The sequence below is a fragment of the Saccopteryx leptura genome, chromosome 7 (assembly GCF_036850995.1).
Source record: "Saccopteryx leptura isolate mSacLep1 chromosome 7, mSacLep1_pri_phased_curated, whole genome shotgun sequence".
NCBI lineage: Eukaryota > Metazoa > Chordata > Mammalia > Chiroptera > Emballonuridae > Saccopteryx > Saccopteryx leptura.
The window spans coordinates 52,347,514-52,360,839 of NC_089509.1; the positions used below are offsets into that span (position 1 = coordinate 52,347,514).

Sequence of the window (13,326 nt, forward strand, 5' to 3'; positions counted from 1 at the left end):
AAGGGCTGGAAATAAAGTTCACAATATTCTGGAAGTATGGTACAAATGAAGAAGTGCTTCTGCTTTGTTCAAGTGTGGTTTGAGTTAAAAATGGCCTGATCTCTTAAAGGTTTAAAATGGAAAAAAAGATGTGTAAATGACCAAATCTATAGAGGTTTGATTACCTCTTCTAATTTGAGGATTAATAAAGACAGAGGGGAAACACAAATTATATTATATAACTTTCAGTCACAGTTTCATAGAAATTCAACACACATATTGCTTCTGTGTTGAGATAAAAGGTAAAATAATATATATAAAACAAAACATCCTAAAGTTTTCCCTGAAATTTGCTCTTTGAAAGCTATCTATCTATTGTGTGAGAACTGAGCAATTCATGACAAAATAAAATAGTGTGGAAGAGTAAGGAAATTCAAGATTGACTTAAGAAATTATTTTTCTGATTAGTAATCAAAGAACTTAATGGCTCTTCTATTTTCATATTGTTATAATTATATCAACATATTTAATTTGGGAATATATAAGTATATATGGAATAACATATTTATGATCAATTTTTTTTTAATTTTTAAAATGCAACTAAATTGACTTTGGGTGGAAAACACACAATGCAGTGCACATATGATATAAAATTTTACACTTGAAACCTATATAATTTTGTTAACCAATGTCACCCCGTACATTTATTAAAAAATAAAAAGCAACTGGATTTTATATTCAGCTTTTTATTTCTTTCATTTTTTATCCTTCTTTAGTTTATGTGACCTTGTCACAATTCAACTGGTGGCAACTACTTAAATTGCAGGCAAAACATCTGTAAAGTGCTTAACTGAAACTTCTAAAAAATGTTAAGAAATTAATAAAATTCTGTAGATGTGGGAGATATAACATTTTAAATTTTAAAGAAAGTAAGCCTGACCAGGCAGTGGCATAGTGGATAGAGCATTGGAGTGAGATGCGGAGGACCCAGGTTTGAGACCTTGAGGTCACCAGCTTGAGTGTGGGCTCATCTGGTTTGAGCAAAGCTCACCAGCTTGGACCCAAGGTTGCTGGCTCAAGCAAGAGGTCACTCAGTCTGCTGAAGGCCCACGGTCAAGGCACATATGAGAAAGCAATCAATGAACAACTAAGGTGTCACAATGAAAAACTGATGATTGATATTTCTCATCTCTCTCCATTCCTGTCTGTCTGTCCCTATTTATCCCTCTCTCTGACTCTCTCTCTCTGTAAAAAAAAAAAAAGTAAAATATTTCTGAATATTTATAGAGTGCTAACTGATTTTATTTAAATTACAATATCCCTATAAGACATGTATTAAATTATTATGTTTATTCTCCTGGTAGATATTGTCAGGGTATAAAAGACTGTATAATATGCACAAAATAGCTTAACTGTTAGTATTATAGACTGAAATTTGAACCTGTGTTTGCTTGGATCTGAATTCTTTATTTTTCTATAACTCAACACTATTAAAAGACACCTTAGAAATAAAGTGGAGTGTATATATGTGTGTGAGTTGTTTTTTATCTCAACAGCCATCAACCATAGCCCTTACTTTGGGAATAAAAACCTACATTTCATTTGGTCAACCAATTTTATCCTGTTATTAATCATATGATTTGAGTCTGTATTGACGTCATTTTCAGCTTCAAGGAGATTCTGAGTGGCTTAACGTAGTAATATATATTAATATATTCCACATCCTGGGAAATAAATAATAAATGTACTCCACACCTTGAGCAAGAGAGATCCCTTTAGAAATGAACCTGTGATTCAGAGCTAATGAGCTAATAGGAGAAATTTGCTGTGACTTCTGGGAAAGACAGAAATTTTCTCTTCTATTAGACTTGAAGCTTAGACTGAAGCAGCCATCTTGCTAAAACAGAGGCCACCAGAGAGTAAGGGGCATAGAAAAGACAGATAGGAGATTCTCAAAAAACTGTCTCTTAAGATCTTGTTTGTATATATGTGTCAACTAAAGTGAAATATCTGTTATTTTGAGTAATATATAATATATGTTATATACATTATTTTTATATACATTAATATATATGTAAATATTTTTTTAGCCAGTTACAATAGTGTTTTATGCCACTTGCGGTTGAAAATGTTCTAATAGCTACAAAGGCAGAAGATATTTAAGTATTTTTACATATTAGGCACTGTTCTGGGCCTTGATGATGCAAAAAAGAGTAATGATCCCTTCCTTTAAGGAGCAGTTTAATAAGAAAAGTAAACAAGTACATCAACAATGAAACCTAAAACCAAATAATGTGACAGGGGTTATGACCAGGGCAACAGAGAAGTAACCAGGAAGACTCCCAACACAATGTAATCTAGTTTCCTGGAAATGTATTTAATCTCTATAATTTATGAGTAAAAAGCAAATACTGAGTCCTGTTTTTCTTTTTATTCTGTAAGAACAGTTTTCTTTTCTAAGCCAGCTTCTTTCTTAGAAATAAAAGTTATGGACTAAATTCATGTAGCACCAAATTAATTGTTGGAAATTTAAAAATGAAAGCTTTCTCTCTTACTTAATGAATAACAGCATTATAGACCAGTGGTTTTCAAATTCTGCAGCACAATTTAATCAAATAAGAATTCCTAAAAATTCTGATGACCAGGTTATGTCCATATACCAATAAAATCAGAATTTTGGGGAATGGATGCAAGACATTAGTATATTTTTATGAATTCCCCAGGTAATTCCAATGTGTGTTCAAGTTTGACAATTAGTGTTATGTTTAAATGCTTCTCAAAATTTAATGTGCATACAAATCACTTGAGGATGTTGTTAAAATCTTGATTCTGCTTCCATAGGTCTGGGATAAGGTCTGAGAGTCTTCACTGATAATTATATTCTACATGATGCTGGTGCTACTTTGAGTAGCAAGATTATAAACCAGTGTTATCGAACAGAAATATGATGTGCATATTTCACATATGCAATTTTTTAGTACCCACATTCAAAGCATAAGCAAACAGGTGAAATTAATTTGCTAACATTTTATTTAACTAAATATGTAAAAGGATTATCACTTAAAAAGGTAATTCAATATAAAAATCATTAATGAAATAATTTAAATTAATTTTTTGATTAAAACTTTAGATCCAGTGGATGGTTTTACACATTTTAAATTACACCATTTAAATGTCAGCTGATCAATAGCCACAACAGGCTGGGTACCACCATGTTGAACAGTACAGTTATAGATCGCTAGACCCCATAAGCCACACCATGAAAATATTAGACTATATTACATCAGATTCTCAAGGAAAATTTAGAAGCATATATGACTTACCAATAAGTTTCCAATTAAAATGACCATCATGTAAAACGGAATACAACTGAATTTTCCTGCTGTGTTAAAGCAATCCCATAAAGTCTCTATCCACTCTCCACAGAGAATCCGGAACACATTCAGAAAGGAATGGAAGAAGTCAGCCATGTGCCAGTGTGGGTCTTGATAGTATAACTGGCAGACATTTACTTGGTTATGCCAATCTAATAGCTTCATGCCAACCACAGCAGAAAAAAATACGAATATGAAAAACAGCAGGATCAAGTCTTTCAGGGTCGCTAATGAGTTATTAAGAGTAAGCATCAGAATCTTAAACGTTGGCCAGTATTTCCCCAACTTGAAAATTCGCAACTAATAGAGTAACGTAAAAAGAAAGCAAGAATAGAAAAGAAAGATTAAAAAAGACTTGGTTACTACTTACTATGGTATTCAAAAATTTTTTATCAGCATTATACACACTCACATATATAGTCCATAATGTAATATTCTGTTTTGAGCATTGTTAACTAACCACTGAAAATTCATTTTGTGTACAATTCTTAATGCATTATACAAATTCTATAACCTTTTACACAAAATCCATATGTATCCTCTTCTATTGATCTGTCAATGCCCATTTAATATTATACTACTACAATTACACAAGCTATAAGTTTTCATATCTGGTAGGGCAGCTATCCATTCTAGTTTGCTTTTCACAACACATTGGATATTTTCTCACATTTTGACAAATAGATAATATTAAAAAATAACTGTCAGTTTCCACTGAATTCCATTGAAGTTTCCATTGTGTATTTCCTTTTTAAAAGAACACTTTGAAGACCAAACGCAACATTCTACAATCTAGGTTTAGTATACTCTCTTTCTTTTCACTTTTTTTTTATTTCTATTGATATACTACAAATTACGTTACTGTTTTAGCCACCATATCACAATGAACTTAGTCATCCAAAACCCACACATCATTTACATATGTGGTATACATTCCTTAACTTTTTCTAGTATACATTTGGCTTTCTCTACTGAAGAGTATGACTTTACATTAATCCATGTAAAACATCTAATATTCAGTCTGTTACTAGTCTTTCAGATATTTTGATCTTATCTTTGATCCCATTTTCTGTATTTCCTGGACTTGTCTCATTCATAAATTTCAAAACTACATCTTGTATATATTTTTCTCACTCATTAGAAAAGTTAATGTTTGAGGATTTAAGACAGATTGTTCTTGATTCCTGCTACATTTTTTCAATTGTTTACCAGCATGGGACAATATATTACTTATCAAATACTTAACATTTTCTTAAATATTATTTCCTCGCTTAGTTTTATGAGTCTTACCACCACGCTTCATTGCAGATATATACTGATTCTGGCTTAGTTTTTATAATAACTGTCTCCTGGCCTGACTGGTATTATATATAAAGTTTTCTATCTTAAATTTAGAAATATCTGATTCCAGTTTCTTAGTTACACATTGACATTCATCTCCTGGGGCTCTTCATTACTTTGTTTCTCAAAACTGGTCTAGTACCTCTGGCCTGGCTTCCTAGAACTACATCTCAAATTTGTTATATATATGACTTATTTCCGTTAAGGCATTGGTTAAATAATGGTATTGGAGACCACTTCCTCTTTTCTGGGGCAGAATGAACTCACTTAATATTTCCAATATCCCAATGGTATAGATATTACTATTCTTCCCATTTTATGTTTGAGAAAACTGAGATAAATTTTTATAAAATAAGATACTAGTTTTGGATTCTACTTACCACCCTGAATGGTTGAAGAAAGCCCAGTCCATGGACATTTGCTAGATAAATTTCTGCTAAACCATGGAACACAATTAAGCTATCAAAAATGTTCCAACCAACTTGGAAATACCCATATGGATGCATGGCAATTATTTTAAAAATCATTTCTGTTGTAAAAATTCCAATGAAAACCTAAATAAAAACAAAACACAGGAATGAGGATGTGTTTGCAATAGCTCTATCAGAACCCTCATGCACAGAAAGTCTAAGTTTTCAGTATCACATTCCCCACAGTCCCTCTGTCAATATCTGATTAGTTTTGGAGTGTGTATTATAATAGACTTATACATTTTATTTAATAATCTAAAGTCAAACAATTTATACAAAATCTTTAATCATTTTAGGAAGTCAGTCTGGGAGAAAATAAAAGAATATTTGAGAGTAAAAACATCTTTTAATCTTTTTAAGTGAGAGAAGGAGAGATAGGCAAACTCCTGCATGCACCCCGACAGGGATGTACCTAGAAACTCTCATCTGGGGCTGATGCTTTAATCAACTGAGCTATTCTCAGCACCAGGGACTGATGACTGAACCAATTGAGTCACTGGCTGGGAGAGGGGAAGAAAGAGAGAAGAGAGACAGGGAGGGATAGAGAAGCAAATAGTCACTTCTCATGTATTCCCTGACTGGGGATTGAACTGGGACCTCTGAAGGCAGGGTTGATGTTCTATCTACTGAGCCAACAAGCAAGGGCCCTTTTAATTTTGAATAGTCTCTTTTGGTATATGGAGTATTTGATAAGATGCTTAATTTTTCACCTAACCTATAATGACACAAGGGGTAAAGCATTTGAGCTGGAATGTTGAGGTCACCAGTTCAAAACCCTGGGGTTGCCTGATCAAGGCACATACAACTAATATGAGTTGTATGTTCCCTCCAGCCCCTTTTCTCTCTCTCTCTCTTTCTTATAATTTTTTTTTTTATAGAAAAAAAATTTTTTTTTCTGAAGCTGGAAATGGGGAGAGACAGTCAGACAGACTCCCGCATGCGACCGACCGAGATCCACCCGGCACGCCCACCAGGGGCAACTCTCTGCCCACCAGGGGGTGATGCTCTGCCCTTCTGGGGCATCACTCTGCCATGACCAGAGCCACTCTAGTGCCTGGGGCAGAGGCCAAGGAGCCATCCCCAGCGTCCGGGCCATCTTTTGCTCCAATGGAGCCTTGGCTGCGGGAGGAGAAGAGAGAGACAGAGAGGAAGGAGGGGGGGTGGAGAAGCAAATGAGCACTTCTCCTAAGTGCCCTGGCCAGGAATCGAACCTGGGTCCCCTGCATGCCAGGCCGACGCTCTACCGCTGAGCCAACCGGCCAGGGCCTCTCTCTCTCTTTCTTACTCTCTCTTTCTCTTTTCTTTAAAAATCAATCAATAGCCTGACAAGGCAGTGGCACTGTGGATCGAGCATTAGACTGGGATGTGAAGGACCCAAGTCTGAAACCCCAAGATCATTAGCTTGAGTGTGGGCTCGCCAGCTTAAGCATGAGGTCGCTGCCTTGAGTGTAGGATCTTAGAGCTGACCCCATGGTCTCTATTTTGAGCCCAAAGGTCACTGGGTTGAAGCTCAAGGTTGCTGGCTTGTACCCAAGGTCACTGGTTTGAGCCAGGGGTCATTCAATCGGCTGTAGCCCCTCACCCCCCACCCCCAGTCAAGGCACATATGAGAAAGCAGTCAGTGAATAAATAAGGTGCCTAAACAAAGAATTGATCCTTCTCATCTCTCTCCCTTCCTGTCTGTCCCTATCTGTTCCTCTCTCCAACTCTCTGTCTCTGTGAAAAGAAAAGCAATCAATAAAAAACTGTTTTAAAAAAAGATATTTATTTTCAATTTGTAAAAAATAAAAGAAGTACATATATGGTCCAGAATAACAACAACAACAACAACAAAAAACCCAACAGAATAAACTTATGGAAACTGCGTTTTAAAAACTATACTGGCAGAAATAACTAAATTACTTTTTTGGTATCAAATAATGTGTACTTCAATAGTGGTAGCAGTTTGGCTGTTTATATGAGTACTAAGCAACTAAGCAAAATAATAAACAGTAATAAAAACAAAAAAGTTGAAACACTATATATGTTTGCTTGAATGTGACTTGTTTTTAAATTCATAGAAATTAGTTTTGCCTTTTGCATTGTATGGAATGAAAAGGATAGGTGAATCCCAAGAAAACATTGCACAGAATATGCTCCAATCTTAAGGTGGTAAAGAGCAGACAGGGTCAGGCACAGTTGTAGTCAGAATTTGAATCAGGTGTCAATGAAAAACTGTGTCTGTTATTTGACTCTTGCCCTATTCTGATTTATGGGGCTATGGTACCAACAGAGGGAAGAGAGAGGAAAGAAATAATTTCCAGCAACCTGTCAAGCAACTAGCGAGGAATCCCAAATTTAAAATGGTAGAATTTTAAACTCTAGTTATAAACTTCTTCAGTGATAAGAACATTTACAAAGTAGGTCTTGGCACCGTGAAGTGGAGAAGATAGATAAAACCAAAAAAAAAGTTCATCAAGTGCTTATATAATGCATTAAAAACATATTGGGGTTATCAAATAAAGTAACATGTTACTCAAGACTTTAAAAAACAGAAATCTATTTGGCTCCAATCTGCACAAAACACAGCTGAAAACAGGATGTGGGGAGGAGGGGCAGTAACTCAGGTATCCATGGAGATCTGAGATACACCTCCCCCTACTGAAGTAGAGAAAGCACCCCACACAAAGAGAATAGCTGGCAGATCAGGCCTTCAGAGTTTCAGGTTACACCACCATATTCTATTTCTTGGATACAGTTTCAAATAAGCCCCCTGCTGAGATCAGTAAGCAAGACTACCACCGAGTTAAGAAAACTGAAAAGAAAACAAAGAAATCAAGACTTCAAAGCGGCTCTATTAGAAAAGCCAAATCTTACAGTGGGTTACAAACAACAGCTGATGTCAATCCAAGAAGACCTAGAAATAACACAATTGAAAATTTGAGACAGAAAACAACAACCCTAGACTCAACCAGCTCTACAAACAATACACCCAAACACATAGACATAATGGGAAGACAGAGAAGTGCAATCCAAATGAATCAACAAAAGAAACCTCCAGAAAATGAACTGAGTGATATAGAAATAACCAAACTACTAAATGCAGAGTTTAAAATTAGAATTATTAGAATGCTAAAAGATCTTAGAACAATAATAGATGGACACAATGAGCACACAAATAAAGAGATTACAAGCATCAAAAAGGACATTGAAATAATAAAGAAGAACCAGTCAGAAATGACAAATACAATTTCAGAAATGAAGACTACACTAGAAACAATTATAGCACACTGGATGAAGCAGAGGATCGAATCAGCGATTTAGAAGTCAAGATAAACGAAAACACAGAAGTGGAGCAGCAAAATGAAAAGAGGCTGAAAAAATCTGAAGAAACTCTAAGAGAGCTCTGTGACAACCTAAAGAGAAACAACATTCACATCATAGGGGTTCCTGAAGAAGAAGAGAAAGAACACGGGAGAGAGACCTTCTTCAATGAAATCATAGCTGAAAACTTCCTTAAATTGATGCAGGAAAAAGTCAAACAAGTTCAAGAAGCACAGAGAACTCCATTAAAGAGAAACCCAAAGAAATCTACACCAAGACACATCATAATTAAAATACCAAAGCTAAGAGATAAAGAGAAAATAGTAAAAGCTGCTAAAGAAAAAAAGGTTCTCACCTACAAAGGAGCCCTCATAAGGATGACATCCAACTTCTCAATAGAAACACTTGAGGCCAGAATGGAATGGCAAGAAATATTCAAATAAATGCAGAACAAGAGCCTATAACCAAGACTTCTTTATCCAGCAAAGCTATCATTTAAAATTAAAGGAGAAATAAAAATCTTCCCAGACAAACAAACAAACAAACAAAGAAAAACTCAAGGAATTCATTACAACCAAACCAATGATGCAAGAAATGTTAAGGGGGCCTGTTGTAAACAGAACAAAAGGGGAAAAATATAGTAAAAGAGGAATAAAGCTTTAAAGAATAAAATGGCAATAAACAACTACATATCAATAATAACCTTAAAGGTAAATGGATTAAGTGATCCAATCAAAAGACATAGGGTAGCTGCATGGATAAGAAAACAGGACCCATTCATATGTTGTCTACAAGAGACACATCTCAAAACAAAAGATACACAGACTGAAAGTAAAAGGATGGAAAAAAATATTTCATGAAAATGAAAATGAAACAAAAGCTGGATAGCAATACTTATATCAGACAAAATGGACTTTAAAACAACGGCTATAGTAAGAGATAAAGAAGGTCACTACATAAACAACTTAACTCTTCATCTAAAAGAACTAGAAAAAGAATAGCAAGTAAAGCCCAGAGGTAGTAGAAGGAAGGAAATAATAAAGATTAGAGTGGAAATAAATGACAAAGAGGCCAAAGAACCAATACAGAAGATCAATGAAACCAAGAGCTGGTTCTTTGAATGGTTAAACAAGATCAATGAACCCTTAACCAGACTCACCAAGAGAAAAAGAGAGAGGACTCAAATAAATAAAATTAGAAATCAGAGTGGAGAAATAACAACTGACACAACAGAAATACAAGATATTGTAAGAAAATACATAAGAACTGTATGCCAAAAATTAGACAACCTAAGTGAAATGGACAAATTCCTTGAAACATATAATCTTTCAAAATCAATCTGGAAGAATCAGAAAACCTAAACAGACTGATTACAACAAATGAAATTGAAACAGTTATAAAAAAAACTCCCAACAAACAAAAGCCCTGGGCCAGATGGCTTCACAAGTGAATTCTACCAAATATTCAAAGAAGAACTAACTCCTATCCTTCTCAAGCTATTTCAAAACATTCAAGAGGAATGAAGACTTCCAAACTCCTTTTATGAGGCGAGCATAATTCTGATTCCAAAACCAGGCAAAGGCAACACAAAGAAAGAAAATTATAGGCCAGTATCCCTGATGAACTTAGATGCTAAAATCCTCAACAAAAATTTCAGCAATCCAGATCCAACAATATATGAAAAAAAAATCATACATCATGATCAAGTGTGATTCATTCTGGGGAGGCAAAGATGGTTCAATATTCATAAATCAATCAATGTGGTTCATCACATAAACAAAAGGAAGGAGAAAAACCACATGATAATTTCAATAGATGCAGAAAAAGCATCTGAATAAAATCCAGCATCCATTCATGATCAAAACTCTCAGCAAAGTGAAAATACAGGGAACATACCTCAACATGATAAAGGCCATCTATGAGAAACCCACAGCCAACATAATACTCAATGGGCAAAAATTAAAAGCAATCTCCTTAAGAGCAGGAACAAGAGAGGGGTGCCTCCTTTCACTACTCTTATTCAACATAGTACTGGAAGTCCTAGCTACAGCAATAAGACAAGAAGATGAAATAAAAGGCATCCAAATTGGAAAAGAAGAAGTAAAATTATCATTATTTGCAGAAGATGTAATACTGTATGTAGAAAACCCTAAAGTCTCAGTCTAAAACTACTTGACCTGATAAATGGCAGCAAAGTGGCAGGGTATAAAATAAATACACAGAAATCAGAGGCACTTTTATACACCAACAATGAACTGTCAGAAAGAGAAATTAAAGAAACAATTCCCTTCACTATTGCAACAAAAACATAAAGTACCCAGGAGTAAATTTAACCAAGAATGTTAAAGACTTGCACTTGGAAAATTATAAAACATTAATAAAAGAAATGAAGGAAGATACAATCAAGTGGAAGCATATACCATGTTTATGGTTAGGAAGAATAAACATCATTAAAATGTCTATATTACCCAAAGCAATTTATAAATTCAATGCAATATCTATTAAAATGACAATGACATATTTCAAAGACATAGAACACATATTCCAAAAATTTAGAAGGAACCAAAAAAGAGCACAAATAGCCTTAGCAATGTTGAATAAGAAGAATAAAGTGGGAGGTATCACACTTCTTGATATCAAATTATACTACAAGGCCATCGTACTCAAAACAGCTTGGTTCTGGCATAAGAACAGGCATATAGATCAATTGAACAGAACAGAGAACCCAGAAATAAACCCACACCTATGTAGATAATTGATACTTGACAAAGGAAGTAAGAGCATACAATGGAGTAAAGACAGCATCTTTAACAAATGATATTGGGAAAATTGGACAGCTACCTGCAAAAAAATGAAACTAGACCACCAACTTACACCACTCACAAAAATAAACTCAAAATGGATAAGACTTAAATGTAAGCCTTGAAACCATAAGTATCTTAGAAGAAGACATAGGCAGTAAGCTCACCTACATCTCTCACAGCAATATATTTGCTGATTTATCTCCATGGGCAAGTGAAATAAAAGACAGGATAAACAAATGGGACTGTATCAAACTAAAAGCTTTTGTACAGCTAAGACAATATGAACAGAATAAAAAGACAAAGCACACAGTGGGAGAATGTATTCGACAATACGTCTGATAAGGGGTTAATACCAAAATTCATCAAGAACTTGTAAAACTCAACACCAGGAAAACAAACAATCCAATAAAAAAATGGGAAAAAGAAATGAATAGACAATTCTCCAAAGAGGACATACAGATGGCCAATAGTCAGATGAAAACATGTTCAACATGACTAATCATTAGAGAAATGCAAATTAAAACCACAATGATATACCACCTCACATCAGTCAGAATGGCGCTCATCAACAAAACAACACAGAATAAGTGCTGGCGAGGATGTGGAGAAAAGGGAACCCTCCTGCTGGTGGAAATGCAGACTGGTGCAGCCACTGTGAAAAACAGTATGGAGATTCCTCAAAAAATTAAAAATGGATCTGCCTTTTGACCCAGCCATCCCACTTTTGGAAATATATCTCAAGAACATCATAACCCCAACTGAAAAAAAGAAAAGCATTCCATGTTTATGGCAGCATTTTTCACAATAGCAAAGATCTGGAAACAGCCAAGAGTCCATCAGTAGACAAGTGGATTAAAAAGCAGTGGTACATATACAATGGAATACTATGGGGCCATGAAAAAGAAGGAAATATTACCTTTTGTAACAACATGAATGGACCTGGAAACTATTATGTTAAGTGATATAAGCCAGGCAGAGAAAAAAAAAGTATCATATGACCTCACTCCTTTGAGAAATCCAAGGAACAATGAGAACTGAGGAACAGAATTGAGACAGAGGAGGGATCAAAGGGACCTGAGGAAAAGAGGACAGAGGGGAAGGGGATGATAGGATGAGATAAACCTGAAGGGAAGGGGGGAGGGTACCCTAGGGAGGGGGAAAAAGGAGATGTTGAGAGAAATACGGGGGAGAAGGAATGTATTCGGGGCACCCTAGAATCTATGTAAACACAATCAAGTAAATAAAATAAATAAATAAATAAATAAAGTGAATTGATTTGTCCAAGATAGGTGGCTGACTGTTGCCAGAGGCAGATTAGAGCCCAGCCATTTAAGCACTTGTACAGTGGTCTAAAAAAACTACCTCTGCTTTATAAAGTCCAATTATATAATATAATTATAAATATGAAAGCCTTTTATATTTCAGATATATAGATAGGCTAATGAAAATAGATACTAAAAAACAAACAAACAAACAAAAAGACTTTAAAAACAATCCAAATTGCAAGTAAAAATTAGGAAGAATAAGAGCCTTACCTGGTTTGCAATGGTGAGAACATTGATGGTTTCATCACTCATTGGATAAGATGTCATGGCCAAAAAATATATGTTTAGAATTATGCAGATAGTGAGAAAAAGATCAGTAAATGGGTGCATCATAATCACATGGACAAACTCTCTCAATTTTAACCAACAAGGAGAACAATTCCAGATCAAGAACATTTTAGCAAATTTACGCCAACACAACAGACATCTCTTCTGACATGTTTTATCTTCTGCAATAGAGGAATAGAAAAGTTAAACATTAGCAAATTGTTTAATAGAAAATTTTGACTTCTGCATGTCAAAAGAGGTTTGAAACTATACTTCTGATGTAGAATTAGCAAAGAAAAATATTTTATACTAATAAGCAGAGCAAAGTAAATTTCCTCTATTTTTTTCATTCTAGCTGAATTTAGACAAATGAAAAAGAGACAAACTATGTATTGGAAGCAAAACATGGGACTATATGTCAAAAAAAGAAATATGAAATATAGTTGAGAGTATTATAATTTAT

General features: G+C 34.7%; 1 protein-coding gene across 1 annotated transcript in view; it reads right to left on the minus strand.

Annotated features, from left to right (window-relative positions):
* SCN7A (sodium voltage-gated channel alpha subunit 7) overlaps nt 1-13,326 on the minus strand; it is a 97,121-nt gene that overhangs the window by 31,987 nt on the left and 51,808 nt on the right. The window contains exons 12-14 of the mRNA XM_066346662.1: nt 12,807-13,045; nt 5,075-5,248; nt 3,303-3,653 (exon numbers count right to left, since the gene is read on the minus strand). Coding sequence (XP_066202759.1) covers nt 3,303-3,653; nt 5,075-5,248; nt 12,807-13,045 — 764 coding nt within the window. The remainder of the gene's footprint in view (nt 1-3,302; nt 3,654-5,074; nt 5,249-12,806; nt 13,046-13,326) is intronic.